General features: G+C 42.1%; 1 protein-coding gene across 5 annotated transcripts in view; it reads right to left on the reverse strand.

Moving 5' to 3' along the window:
• Positions 1–25,164, reverse strand: part of GTF2F2 (general transcription factor IIF subunit 2) — a 134,517-nt gene that overhangs the window by 61,503 nt on the left and 47,850 nt on the right. For all 5 annotated transcript variants that reach the window (XM_037894320.2, XM_037894334.2, XM_027821241.3 and 2 more), the window contains one exon: positions 19,540–19,621. In XM_037894320.2, the coding sequence (XP_037750248.1) occupies positions 19,540–19,621 (82 nt within the window). The remainder of the gene's footprint in view (positions 1–19,539; positions 19,622–25,164) is intronic.

Genomic DNA, 25,164 nt, shown 5'->3' on the forward strand with positions numbered 1-25,164 from the left:
CCACTTCTCTTTTTAACAACACAAAATCATTAAGAACTGCCAACATCTTCATCTAAGCCATATTACCTAACCAGATTTTTTCCCCTCACGTGCAAAGATAGATGGGTTTTTCTTCATCTGAAAGAGAACACTCTCTCTCTCGCGCTACAGTCTAGCAACCTTTCACATACACCTGTCAAGTCCTACTTTCATTTTTTCCTTCATCAGAACTCCTGAGTCCCAAACGCCAACTCTTTCTTCCTTTCTTTCTTTCTTTTTTTAAACAGACTGTGCATGCAGTAATTGCATGGACTTTTGTATATCCTTTTAATCTCCTCAGCATGAACAGTTTCATACTTTATTAATATGAGTTTCAAAAATCAATCTACACATAATCCACATAACTCTAAATTACTTCATGGACAGCCAGATGTCATAATTTTCATTAAGCAGGCTTATCAGTCAGATATTTATATAGTGCCACATTGAATGGGACATATATGACTCCTCACTACTACACTCTTGTTTAATTAGGTTGGGTACATTTACAAGGGATCTAGTTAACTTCAATCCCCTCACCACACACACAGATGTTCAATGAGTGGGAGGTCATCAAGGTCATGTGACATCACTTAACTCCTCTGGTACTTCAGTTTCCCCATTTGTAACATGAGAATAAATTTTATCTTCCTCAGAGGAGTGCTGTGAGGCTAAATTAATTCAAGATTGTAAATTGCTTTGAGATCTTAGGCTAGAAGGCACTGGAGAAATACACTGTATTATCATCCCTTAAATATCAGGGAAATAGGCACCTTTTACTATGGCTCAAGCCTGAGGGATAAAATTTGCCATTTACATGCAGAAGATTTACATGCATAGGTCCAATTGACACAACTACAAGATTCCTGTCAGCCTAAAGGGAAGTTTTATTTGTGACTTTAGGAGATATAACCTCTCTCCTTTTTGTTTTGAAAACACAAGTATAATGATACTAAGTCAGAGGTGGGCAAACTACGGCCCGCGGGCCACATCTGGCCCGCGGGACCCTCCTGCCTGGCCCCTGAGCTCCTGGCCCAGGAGGCTCGCCCCTGGCCCCTCCCCCGCTGTTTCCCCTCCCCTGCAGCCTCAGCACCCCATGCTGCTGGTGTAGTGTATTAAACTGCTCCACGTAGGAATGTGCTACTGGTAGCAGTTATGGAGAGCAATTTACTACACTACACCGGCGCAATGCTCTGGGTAGTGCGGCTGTAGCACCGCCAGGCACCGGTGCTCTGTGTTGCACGGTAAGGGGGCAGGGAGGATTAGATAGAGGGCAGGGGAGTTCGAGGTGGTGGTCAGGGGGTGGGGGTGTGGATGGGATTGGGGGTGAATGGGGGCAGGTGTCCCGGGTGGGGGGGTAGTCAGGAAGGAGGGGGGGTTGGATGGGGCAGTGGGGGGGCCGTCAGGGGACAGGGAGTGGGGGGTGTGTGTGGATGGGGTAGAGGTCCTGGGGGGGGCCGTCAGGGAACAGACGGGGGGTTGGATGGGGCAGGAGTCCCGGGGGGGGCATCAGGGGGTGACAAGCAAGCCGGGGGGCGGATAGGTAGCGGGGGCACAGCCTCCCCTAACCGGCCCTCCATACAATTTCCGAAACCCAATGTGGCCCTCAGGCCAAAAAGTTTGCCCGCCCTTGTACTAAGTAGAGCAGTGGTTCTCAACCTTTTTTGGGCTCAGGACCCTTTTGTAAATGTTTATGGCCTGTTGCAACCCAGTAAATAGTCTAAGGGTGGAAGCCCTGGGGTGGTTTTGTCAGGTCCTGTCCAGCACTCACCCTGCAGCTCCCGTGCTGTGGGGCTGGATGAGGTTGGCTTTCTGCTGCAGGCATTGCAACCTCCAAATTTGTGTGAGTGGAGTTGTGACCTGGCTCATAGGGTTGCAGTGCCACTCAGACAAATTTGGCCTACCTACATCATCATGATGGCTGAGCCAAACCTGGGTTACACTGGGACCCCAGAAGTTGCAGTGCCTGGAGCAGGGAGGCAAGCAAAGTCAGGCCCGTGGGACAGGAGCCACAGGCGCTGCCATGTGACCCTTTGAAACATTCTGGCAATCCAATTTTGGGTCCCCACCCACAGCTTGAGAAACCCAGAAGTAGAGGACACATTGTATATTGCATCCATTGTACAGAATATTTCCTTTATTTTCTAACTTCTATACATTTATACGCAATAATATTCCTGGGGGAATTGTGCGTCACTGCACGTGCACAGAATTCATGTCCCCTGCAGATTTCTTCGCTTCCCTGCAGAAAAATGACTTGTCAGGGGAGCTGCAAGAACAGTCAGGTGCCCCTCCCCGGCAGCACAGCAAGGTTGGTTCAAGCGCCCAGAGCAGCCAATAGAGACGTGAATCACCGCAAGGGGTGTGTGAAGGGGTGGACAGTTGTGCATGACAGAGAGAGAGAGACACACACACACTCTCTGTCCCTCTCGCTCACTATTGTGGATCACTCGGCATGTAGGGGCAGGGCTTCAGCGTGTGTCTGAGGAGGTAGGTTTGGCACAGGCTAGCAGACTGCCTACTTAGTGAATTGTTCCCATTGTCTTTGTGAATTCCCCGGAAGCATATAAGTTTTATGGCTCCTTTACATGGCCAGAGTGGTGTAAAGGACAGTATGGCTTTATAAATGCTTACAGTGCTTTAGTGAATAGAACTGGTCTAAATTTTTGGACTGAAAAAATTTCTTGTCAAAATCTACTTCATGAATTGTTTGCTACTAACCTTTCTGGAGATGGTCAGTAGCTAATATAAATTGTAAGTTTGATTCCCCAGCCCTCACTTGCTCTTCAGTTGCCTATAATGTAACACTGAGCATATGGATGCATGTATTTGTTGACGAATAACTAGAAATAAGGGTCAAACCAAGCTACTTTACTATTAGGCAACGGGACTTGGGGATTTCCTCCAAAGCTCCCCACCACCATTCTCCATCCATTGTACTGTGGTTTAAATAAGTTACCTAACTAACTGAAACCAGCATGATTATATTGCATTATTCTGACACATAAAATACGCTGAATTTTGCAGAATTTTAAAATATTGTGTGCAGAATTTTTAATTTTTTGGCACAGAACTCTTCCAGGAGTAAAATAACTATGAGCAGAGGTCTAAATTTGGCAAAACAAAAAAAGAATAGTTACACTTCCCTATATCCACTTCATATCCACATTTTCAGCATCTGATAGACATTTGAAAATGTAGAGCCACAAGGTAGGTGAGTTAATATTTTTTACTGGATCAACTTCTGTTGGTGAGAGACACAAGCTTTGCCAAGTTCTCTTACCAACAGAAGTAAGTCCAATAAAAGATATTACACCTCACCCACCTTGTCTCTTTAATATCCTGGGACAAACATGGCTACAAATACCCTGCATCCAACATTTGAAAATGTACATATTTTAGAAGGGAAACAGTGCCAATTAATCTGTTTACCAATTTAGATGCAAGGAGTTCATCCTTCCTTAGACCAACCACCTGTTTCTAAAGCAATCTCCACAAATCTTATTTCCTTGTACTTATAAATCCTATGTTTTACTGTATAAATAGAAGGAAAAAATACCCAAGAAGCTATTTTCCCCTACCTTGCAGTCCCTTTATCAAACCCTATATATGGCTTTGCCAAGTTCTATACTGTAACAAATTGTACACTTAAATAATTGCAGCATATGAATCTTCTCCACTAGTTACACTGTGCACATCTATAAACGTGAAGTACTGTATGTAATGGAAAATGGCTGCATTTCCTAAATTATAAAAGCAAAATAATAAAGCCAAATAGTGCTAAGACTCCAGTCTATATTTTGACAAAACACAGACTCCTTATTTCAATTATGGTAACTGCTCACTAATCACACCACCCTCATTGTGGGCATAGACTACACAGTGATTGATTTTATGGGTACTGTGAAGGTTTAGCTGCAGTACATAAAGTCAAATGAAAAAGAGAAAGGATTCCAGAAGTGCCATGTTTAATAACTACTCGGGTTCATCAAGAGAGAAGACACATCACTTTACTAAATATACAAATAAATACGCATTTCACTCTCAACATGCTCTGGCTTCTGGAAAAATCTAGTTCATACTGGGCATGCTCAGAAACACAGAGATTAGTATACTCACTCAGATGCTAACATTGCACCATCTGATTTGCATAGTCACTTCTACAAAAGTAACTTGATAAAATGGAGAGCAAAAGCTACTTTAACTATCATATGTATTAAAAAGCCTTCCTAATAGTTACAGTACATTAATATGACATCCAAAAGGTAGGTACCATTTCTTTATATATATATATATATATTATGCAAGTGCCCAAGACTTGGAGATTTATTGGTAACAAAGCGAGTATGGCATGGGCAGGAGTAAAAAGAAAGGCAAACTGTAATGGGAAAATAAAATATAGTTTTACGTTTGTAATGAAAGGGTATCCTCAATGAAGTAAATGGTTAAATGTGGAATGTCATTTTGTTAGCGCTGCCCTTGATACAGCTCTCCAAACTAGCACCTTCCATGGGAAGCAGCTTGTTAAATCATGGAGCAATATCACTTGTACTGAAAAAAAAAAAAATGCTTGTGCTGATAAATCTTCAGATCTACACCCTACCTCCTTTTCATCATTTCACCTTTGTGTAAATTTAATGACTAGAAAAAGGAAAGAGTAATAAACACACAGTTTTAACAAACTACTGCATAGAATAAGAAGACAGTTTAGACATAAATTTAAAATACCCCACTAAACTGCCACTCACTCCAACACATAGCAACATAGCTGAGCTATGCTTTTTCTCCTCATACCACTCTGAGAATTGTTTTTCAGGACATTGGAAAAGAATGCTTTAGGTTTCTTTTTATTTCTACTAAAATATGGAAAGAACTCAAAGATTTTAAGACGACATTTCACTCCTGATGCAAAGACAAATAAAAAGCAGATATCTAATCTGGAACAATTTAATGGACTACATTTGTATGATTCAATTTCACAGGATTTGAAGATAAATCCTCCAAGGATTTAATTAGCAATACTTTATCAAAGATTGCATTTGAACAGACAGATGCCGCAACTGCACCATGCTGATAACAAACACAGACCCACTGATACTCAAGTCTTCTGAAATGTATTTTTCTGAAGATGTTAGGTACAAGTAGGAGGATCATTAAATGCTGCCAAATTAAAGGTGTGATGGTTTTCCCAACTGATTTACCATTGCTATTTAAAGGACAGTTTGTCTTATTTTATTGTAAAGAGACTCACCTTCTCCACCATCATGAGGCTGCACGCTTTACCATCCTAAAAGTCTCATGTTCTCAATTTGCATATTGAAAAGTAGTATGGACTACTAATTTACTCTATCCATAGTAGCTCTTTTTGAAAGGCTGACAGTAGTCTGATTTGAACACAATGGTGTTAATCTATCAATCTCTGTCATTGAAAAGGTCAGTTTTTTATGACTCAGATTTTAGTATTGTAAACACTTACACAAAAGCATAAATTAAAAACAGTTACATCTGACACTTGCATGTTGCTTTACATCTTAGAAGTGCTTTAGCAACCTTCACCACCACCCGCAAGGTGCATGAAATTAATTAAATCCCTTTTTCCAGCTGAGAAACAGAGGTTAAGAGGCTTCCCAAAAGCCACAACAGCAATTAGTATCAGCGTTGGGATTACAACACAGGATAAAATGATTCCCATACGTATAGTTAGAAAGTCAGGCGGTTCTTTCTGATTGAAAGGTGCTATATAAATGTATGCCTAACCTATATATTTTTTCTTACTACTCAATCTCATGCATATGTACATGTATGCATCAACATACATAGGGTAATATCTCCGTGCATTTATCTTGAATTTTTGATCGTGTCACCTGCACTCAAATCCACTAAAACATCTTGCTAGGATTTCTTCTAACATTCCAAACCTTTCAGGAGCTTTCAAAAAGTTGCTTTTTAAAAAGCAAAAACCACACAAAAAAACAACCCACCCCACAACAACAACACAACAAATATTTTTGCCTCCCCTTTCACGCATCCTTCCCCAAGACAGCAGTATACTGATGTAAGGTGCAGTATGGACAAGATTGAGTTCTATATTTGAGTTAGGTTTAACTTCTAAGATTGGGGACAGAAACATGCTTTACACTACTGGATAGCAAGAAACCTCTCCCTTCCTGCTTTCAAATGGGACTTATAAGTAATTTGTTCAATGTCAACAATAAATCTGCCGACTTGTTTGTAGCTCTGGCAGGACATTAAATCCCCCCCCCCCCCCGCCCCATTCCTCAGTTTTGGATTTGCTGCATTCAGTCAAATGTTTAACACACTCTGAAACAGTTGCGTTTAGTTCTGTAGAAAGGGCTGAACTACATTTTTTATATAGAGCCTGTGGTCTGCGATTACCAAATCAAGGCCATACACTACCATCTATTCACAAGTGGATTCCCATTTAAATCAATGGGAGTTTTGTACAAAAGATGAGAATTCAATATGGCACAGAAGCAAAGGGCATTAATGTCCACTGGTGGATAGTTTCTCTTCCTGGATCACTGTTATCTTTCCTTTTCCTCTCTCAAGCGCTCAATGAGAGGGCAGGCCATGATAGTGAAACATAGAGCAGTAGGGGAGCAGTGCAGTCTGCTGCAGGTACTAAATCTGCTACTACTATCAAAAACTGGTAACATCAGCTGGATGTTTCTGCTAAAATGAACTCACGCCACAGGGAAAAGCCACAATGTGGACACATCATTTGGCAGTAAGTTTCAGATGTCATTGAGATGAATGAGTCAGTTTATGCTTCTCAGAACTATTCCAGTCTGTCTCCAGGAACAGGAAAATACTACATCTGTTAATGCTTGAATAGTTCTATTTGTAACCATACAGGTTAGATACTTTTTTTCAAGTGAAAGTATAAATTTTGTGGGATCTTATGGTATCATAGGGGTTGAATTAATACATCAAGCAGGCCAGGTGTTTGACACCTCTTTTCTAAAGCATTTGTATGAATTTCCCTCTAATCTGTGGATAAACAAAATACATTATGAGTAGGCGTGATAAGAAGTTTTTTGGTTTGTTTTTTTAAACAGACATTTGGGATAACCCTGTGTAAACTCTCTCACAACTTTGCCTCTCCGGGGTAATGTGGCCATCTTACACTCATACTAGTCAAACTTTTACACCACTCCATAACATGTATTGCACAAACAATGAGGAGTCCTTGTGGCACCTTAGAGACTAACAAATTTACTCCTCATTGTTTTTGCTGATACAGACTAACACGGCTACCACTCTGAAACATGTATTGCACATACGCTATAGTTAAGGTTGAAACAAGATGACATTTCCTTTGTTGAAAAGAGAAGCAGGAAGCAATAGTTCTTACGCTGAGAGGGGCAGATAACATGAACTAGATCAAGCCAGATGGGGGGGCACAGACAATTCGAGGGTGCTCTGAACCCAGTCTCCTACTACTTCTGAGAGTGAAGAGGCATCTGCTCTGTGCCAAATGTTTGTAACAGAGAGATCCAAGGCAGCAGGGAGGGAGGCAGAGATGGGGACCCTCTGACCAGTGTGGTTGGCTGCTGTTTTTACAGCTAGACTGACACCTTGTCTACTTTAGAAAAGGTTTTCCGATATAGCTATGCAGGCAAACCCTCCTAGTGTAGCTGCAGCTTGTACCAGTGAAAGAATGCTTTTGCCAGTATAACTTACACAGGTTCAGCGAGCAAAATAAGTTACATCAGGAAAAGTACTTTTATACTGGTGTAAAAGCATCTATATTAGGCTTTCAACAATATAGAAATGTCACACACAAAAAATCACCCCCAGTGACGATATCAACAAGTTTTTAGTATAGACCTGGCCTGAGAGCAAAGGGTTTATTTTCCAGTCCTTCAACTTCCTCTATGTGCCTGTGATACTGCTATCTGAAGTACACGAGTGATAAGAATTCTCCTAGACATAAATCTACATCACCCATCAGTACAAGAAAAAATAGTTACTTACAGTAACTGCAGTTCTCGAAAATGTTTTACCTACATGGATCCCATTATAGGTGCAAATGTACCCACTGAGTGAGAGTTTGGATTCTTTTGGCCTCAGTGTCCGCTGAGCTTGCAATTGCACCGTGGAGCCCTTGTGCCCCCCATCACGGATTCACAGGTCTGATCTATGCCCTAATATGTAACCAGTCCCTTGGGAATAATCCTTTAATGTAGGGTCCACACAGTTCCATAAGGATAGGCCTGCTGCCTCCACAGCTCCAAAATTGGGCCTTTGGGACCAGTGATCCTTGTCTCTCTCCATGGCTTCTTGCAAATCTAGCCAAGCCAGACTCCTGCAGGAGGCTTGTACTGTACCCCTGCAGGGCGTAATAGTCTCAGTAAGCATTTGCAGTGAAACCAAGCACTTTTTTCAAAAACAAGGTAACAATGTATTAATCACCTGGCATACAGAATCTGAAAGTCCTTAGTTTAACATAGAGAAGCAAAGGTTAAGAGAGTTCAGACTGGCTAAAGCCAGGGTTCCCTTGAGCCATGTTCCTGAAGGAAACATCTCTGCTTCCCTCTCCGTTTTGTTTCCTTTAGTCCTAAGCAGTCCCACAGCTAAGGGGGGGGCAGAAGCAGGCACTGCTTACCCTAGAAATTGTGCCCCCTCCCCACATAAAAATAAAATGTCTGAGTTCCGCCCCAGCCCCAGTTTTTTAGTCTGAGTTTCCTCAGATGAGTGATTGTAGTCCTAAAGCCACAGAAAAGAAGTCTCAATTCCGGTAGCTATTGGGCAGGTGGGGGTGGATGTATGTTATGGACCATGTTTAAGTTAAGTGAAGTATAGCAACTGCATTACGTTGCTGCTATAATTAAAGATGTGTAACCCTGGTAAGAAAGTGTCTGCAGAGACGGCCTCTGCCAGGAGGCTGACGAAGTATTCAAAGTAGCAAAGTGGGGACACAGGGTTCCATGCTAGAGTTTCTGTGACCATCACCACCAGACTCTGCCTACCAGAAGGAGAGAGAATAGGAGAGAGTTCCTTTCAAACATGAGAAAGCTCTTTTTGGAGCATATGAGTGTTTGTGAATGGGGTGACTAGAGCTTGAATGCTACTCTAGAGTCCAGAAGAAACCTTAGATTGACTATTCAGGGGCTGAGATGCTACTGCTGAGTCAAGATGAATGACTAGATTGACAGGCAACAGGGTTGTGAGTACCATCTCTGTTAAAGCTGATAAGGCCTTTTCTTTTCCTTGTTGGATGTATGCACACCCTGGCAATGCTGGTGCAATGGGAGCTGATATGGTTTGTATCAAATCTAGATTTTGCAATTGGAAAAATGCACTCTCTCACAGAAAAGATTAAAACTGCTTAGTCCAATCATATGCAATGGCTGACTGGACTTCAGCAAGGAAAAGATAAGCTACAGGTAAGTTTTTGCTACTTCTACTTCCTTGGACAGTCAGGGTCCAGACACCCCCAAGGGAGAACTGGGTGTCTGAACCCCAAGGGTTTGAGTTGTCCTAATTGATTCTGAGACCTATCAAGGAGAAGCAGTGGAAAACTATTTGCATTGGTGACCCGTTGTGGGGATTTGCCTTGTATCAACCAATCATTGAGATGAGTATAAATGTAGAATCACTTGTCTTCACAAAAGAGCTGCCATGGTTGACAGGCATTTGATAATGGTGCTGTGGAAAGATTGAATGGTAGTACCCTGAACTGGTAATGCATGTCTGCTACTATGAAACAGAAGAATTTTCTGTGGGCTGGATGGTTGGACACATGAAAATAAGTATTCTGGAAGTCATGAGTTGCAAACTGATCTAGGGAGGAAATTATGCAAGACAGAGTGACCATGCGGAACCTGAAGCAACAGATGAATGAAACTGGACCCCATAGCTTTTGTGGGTGATTTTGAGGCTCCAGCGGTCCATGGGTATTCAAGTCTAAGCAACCAAAAAGAGAGGCAGTTGCCAAAAGGCGGAAGGAAAGGATGTAGTCCCTTGTAGATCAATTCAGGTCTCTAAACCATGGAGTCAAACTTGTCATCTCAGGCCAAATGTTGTGAGAGTCAATACCAGTAGGGTAAGACAAATCTCTCCCTCTCTAGTTTTTTTCTTAGGAGGTTCTAAGGCCTTTTGCTGGAAATAATATAAAGTTAGTCTTTGTCTGGATCAAGTGGGACCTATTCCAACTGGCAAGGAAGGTTAAGTTTAAGTAATACAATAAATAGTTACTTAGCTTACAGTAACTGGGATTTTTCAAGATACTTGTTGTCCATGCACATTCCACTGATGGTGTTCTTGTGCCCTGTGCACTCAAGTTCAGATTCTTTTGGCAGCAGTGTCCACTGGGGCTGTGCCTGCACCCTGAGAGTTCTCATGCTCCTGAATGAATGTATAAAAGATGGGGCAACCACAACCACCCCTCAGTTCCTACTCTACACAGCAGCAGGGAAGGCAGATGGGTCATGGAATGTATCTTGATAACACATTGTGCAGAACCACAGTTACTGTAAGGTAAATAATAGTTTATTTTTCAAGTGCTTGCCCATGTACATTCTGCTGATAGTGACTCACAAGCAGTAATGGAGGTTGGTGCTAGGAGTCTAAGTAATGACTAAGACAAATGCCAAAAGAAGCCTAAGAACACAATGCTCCTACAAAGGAGTAATGCAGAGTAAAAGGTGTGTGCTGAGCTCAGCGGAGCTGCCCTTCATCTCTCTTTTATGTTCATATTTCTCAAAGAGGGGTCCTGAAATGGGACAGGGAACGGGGATGGTATGAAACTGAACGGAGTAACCCAGTTCTATAAAAACCGGTTACCTATCTTTCTGTAACTGTTGTTCTTCGAGATGTGTTGCTCATGTCCATTCCATTTTAGGTGCGTGTGCGCCCACGTGCACAGTCATCCGAGATTTTTGCCTTAGTGGTATCTGTAGGGTTGGCTGTGGCACCCCCTGGAGTGCTGCGCTCATGCGCTGGTATATTAGGTGCCACAGACCCTATGACCTCTCAGTTCCCTCTTGCCGGCAACTCCGACAGAGGTGTAGGACAGTGGGTAATGGAATAGACAAGAGCAGCATCTCAAAGAACAAGTGTTACGAAAAGGTAGGTAACCGTTTTTCTTCTTCGAGTGTTTGCTCATGTTGATTCCATTCTAGGTGACTCTCAAGCAGTATCCTTGGAGGTGGGTTTGGAATTCACAGTCTAGCAGCTTGCAGCACTGCTCTACTGAAGCCAGCATCATCTCAGGCCTGCTGGGTAAGTGCGTAATGGGATGTGAACATGTGGATGGACAACCAGGTGGCCTCCCTACAGATATCCTGGATCGACACTTGGGCTAGGAAAGCTGTCAAAAGAGGCTTGTGCCCTGGTTGAGTGGGTGGTTACAATCGCCGGAAGGGGTAGCTTTGCCTGATCATAGCACCAGCAAATGCAGGCAGTGATCCAAGAAGAAATTCTTCAAGCGGAAACTGGACGACCTTTCATCCTATTGCCCACCATGACGAACAACTGTATTGACTTGCGGAATGGCTTGGTCCTTTCAATGTAGAAGGCTAGCGCCCTCCTGATGTCTAGAGAATGCAACCTACAGTCCTCCTCCAACTTATGCGGCTTTGGAAAAAAGACAGGTAAGTAAATGTCCTGGCCCATATGATACTGCGAGACCACTTGGGCAAGAAGGCTGGGTCTGGCCACAGCTGGACCTTGTCTTTGTAAAAGACTGTATAGGGCGGTTCCGAGGTAAGCGCCCTAATCTCAGAGACCCGGCAGGCAGATGTTATCGCAATCAAGAACGTGACCTTCCAGGAAAGGAGAAGGAGAGAGCAGGAAGCCAGAGGCTCAAAGGGGGGTCCCATGAGCCGCAACAGCACATGATTCAAGTCCCATGGAGGAATGGGGTCCCTGATGTGCACGTAGAGGGGCTCGAGGCCCTTGAGGAACCTGGCAGTCATGTCCTGGGCGAAAACCGACCTACCCTCGGAGCAGCAGATGAAAGGCCAAGATAGTGGCCAGGTGGACCTTGACAGATGAAAGGGACAGGCCTTGGAGTTTGAGATGCAAAAGGTAGTCCAGGATTAACTGCAGCGAGGCCCGCTCAGGCCAGATGCCTTCATCCAAGGTCCAACAAGTGAACCGCTTCCATTTAGCCAGGTAGGTTGCTCTTTTGAGGGGCTTTCTGCTGCCCAAAATGACCTGTTGGACACTGGCTGAGCCCTCCTGCTCCTCTGCATTTAACTATGCGGCAGCCAAGCCATCAGGTGCAGTACTGCCAGGTTCGGATGCAGAAGACTGCCATGGTTTTGGAACAGCAAGTCCAGCCTGAGCGGTAGCTGTAATGGAGCAGCCACCTAAAGGTCCAGCAGCATGCCAAACCAGTGCTGGCACGGCCAAGCTGGTGCTATGAGGATCACCTTCACCCTGTCCGGCTTGATCTTCATGAGGACCCTGTGAATTAACGGCACTGGGGGTAAGGCATAGAACGGAGACCCCGACCACGGGAGCAGAAGGCGTCTGACAGAGGGCCTTTGTTGATCCACTGAATCGAGCAGAAAACGTGGCATTTCCTGTTCTGCCTGGATGCGAACAGGTTTACCTGGGGAATTCCCTACCTCTGGAAGATGATACTGACCACTTCTGGATGGAGGGACCATTCATGGTGAGATGAGAAGGTTCTGCTGAGGTGATCTGCCAAAGTGTTCCTGGCCCTGGGGAGGTGCGCGGCTACGAGATGGATGTTGTCTTGTACACAGAAGTCCCAGAACCTGAGGGCTTCTTGGCAAAGGGCAGACGATCTGGCTCCACCTTGCTTGTTGATATAGAACATAGCCGCTGTATTGCCCGTCAGGACCTGGACCACCCTGCTTTCTATGTGAGGTAGGAAGGCTTGATAGGCCAGGCAAACTTCTCTGCAGGGTGTAACCTGAAGATATTATGTCGAGCACCCAACGGTCTGAGGTCAGCCGTGACCAGGCCGACCGGAAGGGGTGCAGGCAGTTGAGGAAAGAGTGGGAGAATGGATCCTGGGACGTGATTGGGGTGCCGTCCTTGAGGGTACTCTCAAAATACCTGCTTCTGGCCTCCTTGGTCCCTGGAAGGGCCAGGCTGAGCAGACGAACGGAAAGACAACGGGTGTCACTGCTTAGACCTTTTGTCTCTATCCTTTCTCCTGCAGGTGCTCAGCCAGGGAGTTCCCAAGGATCTAGACTTGGGAGGTGGGGGAGGCAGAGGACAGAATGACTTCCTGGCCTGCTGAGGCATATGAAGGCCCAAAGAGCAGAGGGTGGCATGAGAGTCTTTAAGGATGTGGTGCCTTGTGCCCAGGAGCTCGGAGAAGAGCCCTGCCCCCTCAAACAGGAGGTCCTGACTGGTGGCCTGCATTTCCTAGGATAACCCAGAGAACTGCAGCCAGGAGCTGTGCCCCATGACCTCCGCAGAGTCCTGGCTGCTGAGTCTGTAGCGTCCCAGGCCATCTGGAGGCCCCCTCTCACTACCGCTGTGCCTTCTTCCACTAAAGTGGCAAACTCCTGGGCTTGGTCCTGTGGGAGGGCCTCCTTGAATTTGCTTAAGGGAGTTTTACAGATTAAGATTGTACCTGCCTAACAGGGCCTGGTGGTTAGACACCTGAAATTGCAGGCTGGCTGTCGAATAGCCTTTTCTGACAAACAAGTCCAGTCTCTTGGTGTCTTTGTTTTTCAGTCTGCCACTGACTTGGCCTTGCCTGTCCCTTTCATTAACAGCGGACACAACCAGTGATGCGACTGGAGGGTGCATGTACAAATATTTTAACCCTTTTGCAGGGACATAGTACTTCTTTTCTGCCTTCTTAGAAGTAGGCAGAATGGAAGAGGGAGTCTGCCACAGTGATTTGGCAATGGTAAGGACCCACGGGTGAACGGGCAGTGCGACCTGGGCTGGGGTGGAGGAGGATATAATATTAAAGAGGTCATACGACCTACCAAACTAACCTAACACTTACTGGCCAAGTACCTACAAACTATATAGAAAGAAGATAGTGGTTCTTTACAGCCCATTGTCTACCACTCTTGCAATGCAAGATGAGGCACTCAGACCAACCATCATGGGTGGTAAGAAGGAACCGAGAGACTGTAGTGTTGGCGGGCACCTAGTATACCAGCACATGAGCGCAGCACTCAAGGGGGCACCACAGTCGACCCTATGGATACTGCGAAGGCAAAAATCTCCGATGACTGTGCACGCGGGCATGCACACCTAGAATGAAATCAACATGAGCAAGCACTCAAAGAACCTCCATTATCAAGTCTGTTATAGAACTCCAACTCCCATGAAACTGAAAAAAAAGCAGTTGCCAAAGGACGGGGAGATATCAAACAATCCACTAGACGTCGTCTGTTAGGAGCTCCATATGAAACAAATTTTCCACCTTGAAGATGCAGCTGGGTGCACAGACGACCTAGACGATGCTGACAATTTCCTCCTTTAGTACTTTTGTTGCTTCCTGGGAGGCTCAGAAGGTCTATACTGATGATAATAGGCTGCCTTAGGTATGACTAAGGACTAGCTGGTTTCCTCCTTATAGAAAAATAAACAGAAATAGAAAACAAACTCCAAACATCTTAGGGATGCACGAGAGCCCTTCAAAGAACATAAGGCCTCATCAGTCTTGTGCTGAACAACAGAGAATTCTGAAAGATCAAAATATTTTGGAGTGATTATACTTGAGACAAGACAAACTTGCAGATTTTCTGGATTTTGATGTACACAGCTCCATCAGGTAGTCAAGGAGATACTTCTTCCTAACCAAGTCCCTCTTCTGTAAACGTTTCCCAGTTTTTGCATCTCCATATTTTTTGAATTTAATTTAAAAAGACAGATAACTGTTATTTGTATTATAGTACAAGCATATAGTAAGAGACAGACCCGGCCCCAAAGAGCTTACAGTTTAAACAGACAAGACAGACACAGGGTGAGTGGTGGAAGTGGCAAAGAAAGGTGAAGTGGCTTATTCGATTTCACACCGTAGGTCAGCGACAAACCAGACACAGAATCCAGGTATCCTGACCCCCCAAGTCCAGTACTTATCCACGTAACCTTATTATTAAATTCACATTATTTTAACAACATTTTAAATAATACTCCAAATTTCTTGCTTCCCTCTCTTTCTATATTTTAATAGAAATATAGAATACAGTAATACAGTAAGGAAAAGCTCTTATCACCATGACTTAGAGACCGGAAGCATAAGTACAGTCTGCTTATTAATTGCACTGCAAATCTTTAAAATATTCACTGCTAGAGGTAGTAGTTTTGTTGTTGTTGTTTGCCCAGGCACTTCGTAGAAGACAGCATACATCTCCCAAGGATAGTTTTTCTGCCTACCAAACCCAAACTTCAGACAATTTTGTGCAAGTTCTGTAAGGTAATATGCTTAAGTAAAACAAGGAGCTAAAATGTTATTACACAACTTGGAAATATTGTCCTCATTTTTGGCATAAAAATGAGTTATGATTTTAAAAACAAAAACAAACAACCCAAACCCCAATAAATTGTTATATGTACATATAATGAATTTCACTTCAAGAACAAGATGTTCATTTATGTGCTTAAAAATCCTGGGTACACTGAATGACAAGCAGATCAAACCTGAGGTTGAACACAAAAATGGCCTACCTCAAATAACTGATCAGCAGTTGTGACACACATTGCATTTTGGTGCGGGGGGGGCGAGGCGGAAGTGCATGAATAAGTAATCATATGCATTTATTGTGTAGGGAAGTAGAAAAGCAAACTGCTTGAGCAGAGCTAGAGGAAAAATTTAACAAAGTAGCAGACCAAGCAAATTATCCATGTCTTCTGCTGTTGTGCTGGCATTTGCAAAGAACCTGGCATTAAAATATAGTGTTCATTTTCAGCTATAAATTGAAATGTCAGTCAGTCAGTGCACTCAGAATTTTTAAAGAGGTCAGCAACTTGTCGAGTAAGCAGTCATTAAATTTCACTGGTACTCAGCATGCTCTTGGTTGGCCCAAACTGCCAGACATTCAAAATATCTGTGTAGAAATTTAGCTTTTTTAAATATAGCAGGAGGCGAGCGATTTTGGAATGGCTTAATGTCCGTTTTTTCTTTTAGTTTATACTGCTTGTTTGTTCCAGTAGCTTTTCCTTATGATTTTAATCACATTCTCTTTAGAGAATTTTCATAAAACAATCATTTTTCCCCAGTGATAAACTCTTCTGATATTGATAGTCTGTGTAAGATACACAAATAAACCATTTTCACTAGTGATACCTCAAGATGTTCTGTTTTTGATTACTTTACAGTTTTGTACTTCTCTCCTGCATTGACCTTGTTACTACAGAAGTTAAAGCTTAACTGATACTTGTTTGTCCCTTCTTGTCTTTTTATCAATATTAAATTCTACCTCTGGGAAGCTTATCTCCTCTAAAGCAACGTAGTAAATAAAAAATGTGAAGGAAAGAAGTTTTATGAAATTTAATCTCATAACCTGTACACTCAATCTTTACACTTAAATCAAAACAAGTAACAGCATTAAATATGTTCTGTAGCATGTGGGGACTTGGAGAGAGCAAAGGAAGTTAGAGAAAAATGTTTAGATGTTGCTACTGGTCCCATTAGGAAAAGTGTACAAAAGATGAACAGTTTCTTCTGAGGTTGTGATAACCAGGTCTGCTAAATATCAAACTGAGTTCTATTAGGAGAGAATTTTTGGCTCCACTCAATGCTCAAAGATAAGAATTTTCTAATAATGTGAGAAGTTCAAATCTAAGCAGAGAAAGCTTGACACAACCTTTCCACAAGAAAAACCAGTGCTACAATCAGTTTTCAGCTTGCCAAGGTGCATGTCTCAGGAGAAAAACTGCTTTCATTTATTTATTCTTTCTGTGTCTATTGCTCCTGCTGGCATTCACTGTGACAAGAGACACAAATGATAGTCTGGGGCAGGTAGGTGTTTGCAGGCAAGACATCAGAATGTAAAATGCCAACAAATTCAAAGTTAGGACAGTATTTCATTAAAGCTGTCAGTTTCATTTGGCCTCCTTCTGCGACCTTCCCATATGAACCCGGTATGATCAACTAATAGGTGATAGTTTACAAAAAATGAGAAACTGTTCAGCTCAGGAAATGGGATGAAAACAATTCTGAAACAGATAAAGACTATATTTAAATCTGCCAGATTAAAATGAATTCCCTTCAATAAAGATTCAGCGTAGCTCAAATTCCATTCTGTATCAATGGCAGAAAACATGACAGCACTGTGAAGTGCCCATGAAGTAGCTGCAATAGTGAGTCTTCGGAAATTACAGTAAATCAGTGTATAAAAATTGTATACATGGACACCCACACATAATAATGAAAAGATTGGGACTGTTTAGTTTAGAGAGAAGATAAATAAGAGGACATAACAGAGTTACACAAAATTAATTAATGATATACGGAAAGTAAATCCAACTGACCTATTTAACCTCCCTCATAATACAAGACTAAGAGGATATTTAATTAAACTGAAGGATAAACTTAGAACTGATAAAAAAATCACTTTTTTTTAAAATGCATAATTAACCAGCAGATCTCTCTCTCTCTCTCTCTCTGCAATGTGAATTACAGGATGGATTCTACAGATGAAGTAACATTTTCAAAACCTTCTGAGTGACTTTCAATTAGGTAGGCTCCTAAGTACCACTTCCACAAATATTACCTATTACTTTTCCTAGCAATATTTCCCATTTTAAGTATAAGGTTTCTCTGTGAAGCCTTTACTATTTCTATAACTTGAAAAATCTTTTCAATTTTGGTTTGGAAGGAAACTCCTGCTAGCATTAAAATCATCCACAATTTTCATTGTCTGTGTTCTTTGATCACCCGCAGAAGCCACTTAGGATGATCAGAAAGTTGCACTCCATTTAATTAAAATAGCCCTATGGAGTTTTCAGACTCTTACTGGAAGGCTGAACTTTATCTATGGCTGAAGATACTTAAGTTCAAAGCTGACTGCACAGAGTTACAAAGGGTTCTCTCAAAACTGGGTGACTTGGCAACATAAAAGGCAGATGAAATTCAATGTTGATAAATACAAAAATAATACACATTAGAAAACTTAATCCCAACTACACATACAAAATGATGGGGTCTAAATTAGAGGTTATCACTCAAGAAAGAGATCTTGGAGTCATCATGGATAGTTCTCTGAAAATATCTGCTCAGTGTGCAGGGGCAGACAAAAAAACTAATCATGTTAGGAAGCACTAAGGAAAGGGGATAGATAATGAGACAGAAAATATCATAATGCCACTATGTAAATCCATGGTACACCTACACCTTGAATACTTTGTGCAGTTATGGTTGCCCCATCCCAAAAAAGGTTATTAAAATTGGAAAAAGTACAGAGAAGGACAAGAAGAATGATTATGGACATTATTCCACATCCCTATGAGAGAAGATGAAAAAGACTCGGACTGTTCATCTTAGAAAAGAGACAACTAAGGGGCAATATGATAGAGGTCTATAAAATCATGAGTGGTGTGGAGAAAGTGAATAGGAAAGTGTTATTTACTCTTTCACGTAACACAAGAACCAGGGTCACCCAATGAAATTAATAGGCAGCTGATTTAAAACAAACATAAGAGAGTACTTCATCCCACAACCCAAAGTCAACCTGTGGAACTTGCTGCCAGGGGATGTTGAAGGTCAAATGTATAACTGGGTTCAAAAACAAATTAGGTAAGTTCATGTAGGATAAGTCTATCAGTGGCTATTAGCTAAGATGATCAGGGATGCAATCCCATGCTCTGGGTGTCCCTAAATCTCTGACTGCTAGAAGCTTGGACTGGACACCCAGGGATGGATCACTGGATAAACTGCTGCATTCTGTTCATTCCCTCTGAAGCATCTGGCATTGGCCACTGTCGGACGACAGGATACCGGGCTAGTCGGACCATTGGTCTGACCCACTGTGGCCATTCTCATGTTCTTAAATGTGCTCACCACATAATGGAACAGTACAGCATAAGGTATTACTGGCACTCATTTTGGGCAGCCTGCACCACCATTTAGTATGATCGTCCTACCCATGCCAATGAAAACCTTGAAACCACATCTTTGTGTATTCCTTTTTATTTTCTATATTACAGTTTAACATCTATGTATATGCACAAATTTAGATATATTTATATACACTATATATACACTATAGCAGAAATTTTCAAATTGTGAGGCGTGCCCCCCCCAGTGGGGTGCAGAGGAATGTTCGGGTGGGGATCAGGGAGGGAGCACCACCTGCACCCTTTGACTCATTTCTTTTTGTCTGGATTGAGGGAAAACAACCAAAAATTGTAAAGGGGAAGCTCAGCTCAAAAAGTTTGAAAACCGCTGCACTACACACTCTGTTATACCTAAATCCAATTTTAAACCCTAAACAAAATCATCCAATAGTTTTACTTTTTAGAAAATAATCTGGCTCTTACCAGGAAAGGAGATAAAATATCAAAACAAGACATTACAGACTCATTGATAATAAAAAGAGATATACCTACCTTTTCAGTTTCATATAATTTTCACTAGCTGCAGGTCTGCATTCAGCACGTTGAACCACTATTCCTTCCAATGAAAGTTTGTCTTGAATAGAAAGAAACACTTTATTATAAAACACAGACTTGTACATCATTCACCTTTTCAACTATTGTCTTACTATTTATGCTCAGAGTTTAGAAAACATAATATAAATCCTTTTGTCTGGTACTATTCAGCTATTTAGAGAGCTGAAGAATGATACACTTGATATCCATACCTTGTGTGAAACAGAACTTCTGTTCCATCCCTAGCTCTCACACAGATCTCTTATGTGATACTGGGCAAGTCACTGACACCAAAGTTTTCACTAGTGGCCAACAGGAGCTCCAGGCCCACAGCATCTGTCAAAAATTAGACCTAGAGGATGCGTCTACACTGCAAATAAAAACCTGCAGCTAGCCCATACCAACTGACTCGGATTCATGGGACTCGGGCTACAGAGTTGTTTAATTGCAGTGTAAACCTTCAGGCTCGGGCTGCAGCCCAAGATCTGGGACCCATCTCGCAGGATCCTAACACCCAGGTTCCAGCTCAAGGCCAAATATCTGTACCACAATTATACAGCTCCTTAGCCCAAGCCCTGCAAGATTGAGTCAGCTAGCATGGGCCAGCCATAGGTTTTTAACTGCAGTGTAGAAATACTCTAAGTGTCTTAGGATGAGCGCCCAATCACTGAGGCACCCAAAATCAGTGGACACACTTCTACAAAACTTTTGGCCTTACTCTGCCTAACTTCCCCATCTATAGAAAGGGCATAATACTTCCCTACCCTACATGGGTGTTGTGAAGGCATATTCATTAAATATTTATACGGCACTATGATACTATGACAAATTTTAAAATGCTGTATTAAGTGCAGCATATGGATGGTATGCAGTAAATAAGGCATGCAGCTGAACATGGAATGGTGAGGATAAAAAGAAATACTGGACAGTTGTCTAATTCCATAAGCACCATGATATACGGGCTGGCCTTGGTGGCAGAACACAACAAAACCTCAGCTTTCACCTCATCAATCATTTCTATTTTTTAAACCTCAATTTTATACACATAAAGCACACACACCTCTACTTATATCACTATTTCTCCCCCCCGCCCCTTTTCCTTTGTATTTCAGAATGTGAGCTCCTTCAGGTAGGGACTGTTTTCATTTATATCTTTTATCGGGCAAGGATAGAGTAAATAATGTAGAAAGTATATGGCAACATCGGGTATACAGATTTAACAACCCATGTGGCGCCAGACTGTCCCCTCTTCAGGAGGGGTTCCAGAAAACTCTGATATATCAGGAACATCAGGGAGTTTTCTGAGCAAAAATTCCTTGGATGGGAAGGGTTTGAGAGCCTCCAAGCCTCACAGAACCAGAGGAGCTGCCAACACAGGAGCTGTGCTGCTTAGACTACTAACCCATCACACTTACACTACCTCCCACTTCCCCACACAAGCATGGAAAAGCTGTACAGCATCAAAGGGATTAACTGTGCTGGAGTAGAATTGAAGCAGCAATCACCAGAAAAGTGGTACTATGTCTTCTTACCAATTTGAATCCTGGGCCAAAGTTGTTTCAGACACTTGTGTGTTAACTCACAAATTTCTAGAACACAGTTCTCTATTTTTAATCTTCTAAAATAATGAAACAATCCCCTTTCCAAAAAGAAATGTAATAGAACAAAGTTAAAACTAACACTGTTTATTTTAAACCTGTAAAAAAAACAGATTGTACTGTAAGTTTACCTTCCCCAGTTGTCAACTGTAATAAACTCTGTGTTCTCTACCCAGTTGTCTGCAACACACAGCCACTTGGTGCTTTGGTGGCAACAAGCTATTGTCCGGAGCAATAGCAATGACTGACAGAGCAATGCAATGGCACTTTCCAACTGTGGGAAATGAAAAATGACTCAAATCCCAAAAGTAGTACTGTACAGAAAGCAAGCACAGGTGACTACATCTAGAACATCCTTAAAATACTACCCTCCTAACTATGTCCTTTTCACTCCAATGCTCCCTATTGCATGTAGACAGCACAACACATCCAAATACACCCTCTGTTTGGACAGCCCATCCAAACACCAGATGTAATAGGATATGGTAAGGACAGAATTTTACTCTCAGCTCTGAGTGTCCTAACTTTGATGTATCAAGCCAAACTCATTCCTTTGGAAGAACATCTGAAAATAAGGATAAGGTCGCCCCCCCGCCCCCCAGCCTCGATAGCCTGAAGAATCACGAACTTGCCTTTGCTTTAGGGCACTGCAGTGCCACCATCCCATTCAGATGGCACTGACGATAAAAAAAAAAAAATGCTTAGAGGGATTTTGAGCAACACAGGCTACTCTCTTTATAAGTATACTACATCTGTTGTTTTTTCAGTGCCTTGCTGACTGAATTATTTTTTACTGAAACCTAAAAATCTAACTCTGATCTCCCTAATGACACTGCAGAGAACAATCATCTGACGCCAGGCATTTAACATGGTTGCATTTATACGTTTTTGCTTTGCTTAAGGAATGAATTAAATCCTTCAAAAGAACAATAAAGTAGAATTTGGCTTTTCTGACAGTTCTGTGCATGGAGAGCTGAGGCTGTATGGCGGGTGAGTGAACTACGGGCTCGGGGAGATTAGTTCCCGGCCCAGCCCACCCCTTCCTTATGAAGCCCCGCCCCCCACCCTCAAAGCTCATCGCCCGCCCAGCCTGGCCCCCTCCCCCCCCCAAACACAGCAACTTGTGTTTAGCTAAAGCATAACTACAGAAAGGCATCCAGTCTTGATCTGAAGACATCAAGAAAAGGAGCATCCTCTACTTCCTTTGGTAGTTTGTTTCAATGGTTATTCACCCTCATTGTTAAAAATCTGAGCCTAATTTTTAATTTGAATTTGACTGGCTTCAGCTTCCAGCAATTAGTGGTTGTTATGCCCTTATCCACTAGGTTAAAAAGCCCTTCAGTACTCAGAATTTTCTCCCCCTGAAGGTGATTGCACACTGTAATCAAGTCACCTCTCAATCTTTTTAATAAGCTAGACCACTGGTTCTCAATCAGGAGTACACTGAGGTCTTCTAGGGAGTACATCAACTCATCTAGATATTTGCCTAGTTTTACAACAGGCTATATAAAAAGCACTAGCAAAGTCAGTACAAACTAAAATTTCATACAGTGACTTGTTTATACTGCTCTATATACTAGACACGGAAAAGTATAATATTTATATTCCAGTTGATTTATTTTATAATTATATGGTAAAAATGAGAAAGTAACCACTTTTTCAGTAATAGTGGGCTGTGACACTTTTACATTTTTATGTCTGATTTTGTAAGCAAGTAGTTTTTAAGTGAGGTGAAACTTGGAGTACACAAGACAAATCAGACTTCTGAAAGGGGTACAGTAGTCTGGAAAGGTTGAGAGCCACTGAGCTAGATGGACTGAGCTCTGCAAGCTCTCAGCCTAAGGCATTTTCATGGCTCCTCTCTACATCCTCTCCAATTTTTCAACATCCTTTTTAAAGTGTGGACCAGAAAGGGATGTAGTATTCCAGTATCAGTCTTGTCACTGCTATGTATAGAGGTAAAATCAGCTTCCAACTCCTACTCACTGCTCCCGTTTATACATTGTAGGATCGCTTTAGCCTATTTTCTCCCACAGTATTGCATTGGGAGCTCATACTGAGTTTCCCTGTCCACTCTGGCCTCTAAATGCTTTTCAGAGTCATTGCTTTCCAGGATACAGTCCCCTCACTGTGTATATCTGGCCTGCATTCCTTGTTTCTAAATACATCACTTTGCATTTGGCTGTATTAAAATGCATTTTCTTTGAATGGGCCCCGTTTACCAAGCATTACAAACTGCTCTGTATGACAGGTGTCCTTGTCATTACTTACCACTCCATCAGTCTTCATATCATCTGTACGTTTTATCAGCAGTGATTTTATATTTACTTCCAGATAACTGATTAAAAATTGAACAGCATCAGGCCTAGTACTGACCCTTCTACAACCCCCATTCAGTGATGACTCCGCATTGATAACTGCTTTGGGATCTGTCAGCTAACCGGTTCTTAATCCATTTAATGTATACTTTATTGATATAGCATAGTGTTAATTCGTTATCTGAAATGTCATGTAGTACTAAGTCAAACGCCTTACAAAGTAAAAGCATATTAAATCAACGTAATTACCTTTATCAACTACACTTTTAATCTCAAAAAATGAATTCAGATTTGACAGGACCCATTTTCTATAAAACCATGCCGAATGGTATTAATTATATTCCTATCTTTTCATTCTTCACTGATTAAATCCAATTTCTGCTTTTCCATTATTTCACGCGGGATTGATGTCAGGCTAACCAGCATACAGTTACATAAGTCATCCTGCTTGCCCTTTTTGAATATTATCATTTTTCCAGTCTTCTGATTTTTCCCAGTCTTCTAAGATTTATTATAAATTAACATTAGTGGGCCAAAGATCTCCTCAGCCAACTCTTTTATAACTCCTGGGTGCAAGTTATACAGACCTGAGGATTTTAAAATGTTTATACCTAGTAGATGTTGTCTAACATCCTCCTCAGCAAGCATGTATTATGAACAGCTCAAGAAAGATCAGCTTCTATCTGGCTTTAACCAGAACAGACTAATAGATCTGCTCTTGGCTTTCAGTTTAAAAACAGAAAATTTTAGGCCCTTGAAAAAGCCTCTTTTAAAATGCTTACACACTACCATAATGATCCCACCTCACTGCCTACACGTCAAAGCCCTGGTAAAGCTTTCCAGGTTGGACATGCAGCAGACTGCTATGTCCGAGTCCTAACACAGTGGATCTGTGTGCTTTTAAGCTTCCCTTGGTCTGGATTAGGCTTCAGCACTCTTTCCTTGGCCTCTCTGGCACAATACCTGGGCACAGGCTCTCTGTTTGTTACACCTTAACATAAATGGACAGCTGCTTTAGGTTAGTGGTTCTCAACCTGGGTGTACACAGAGGTCTTACAGGAGGTACATCAACTCATCTAGGTTTCTGCCTAGCTTTAGAACAAGTGGCATAAAAAGCACTAGCAAAGTCAGTGAAAACTAGAATTTCATATGACTTGTTTATACTGCTCTATATACTATAGACTGAAATGTAAGTACAATATTTATATTCCAATTGATTTTATATTTATCTCGTAAAAATGAGAAAGTACGCAATATTTCAGTAATAGTGTGCTATGACACTTTTGTATTTTTACATCTGATTTTGAAAGCAAGTAGTTTAAGTGAGGTGAAACTTGGGGGCCGTAAGACAAATCAGACTCCTGAAAGGGGTACAGTAGTCTGGAAAGGTTGAGAACCACTACTCTTGGTCACCAAAATCCTGTGCTGACCCTCAAGACACCCCAGTTGCTTAAGCCCACCCATTCTCAGAACTCCAACACTGTGGGCACTCTGCTTTACAGTTTCCGTTTAGGATCACATGATAGGTGAAGAACATAACCCAGATACTTTGAAAAGGTTACAAAAAAGTAATCACTCTTTAGACAACACAAGAAATATACAGATCTAGGCAGACCACCACCAGGTCTACAGAACATCCCTGCCTGAGCTTCCTCACCACTCTGGAG

Source organism: Chelonia mydas, chromosome 1, assembly GCF_015237465.2.
Source record: "Chelonia mydas isolate rCheMyd1 chromosome 1, rCheMyd1.pri.v2, whole genome shotgun sequence".
Classification (NCBI taxonomy): Eukaryota; Metazoa; Chordata; order Testudines; family Cheloniidae; genus Chelonia; species Chelonia mydas.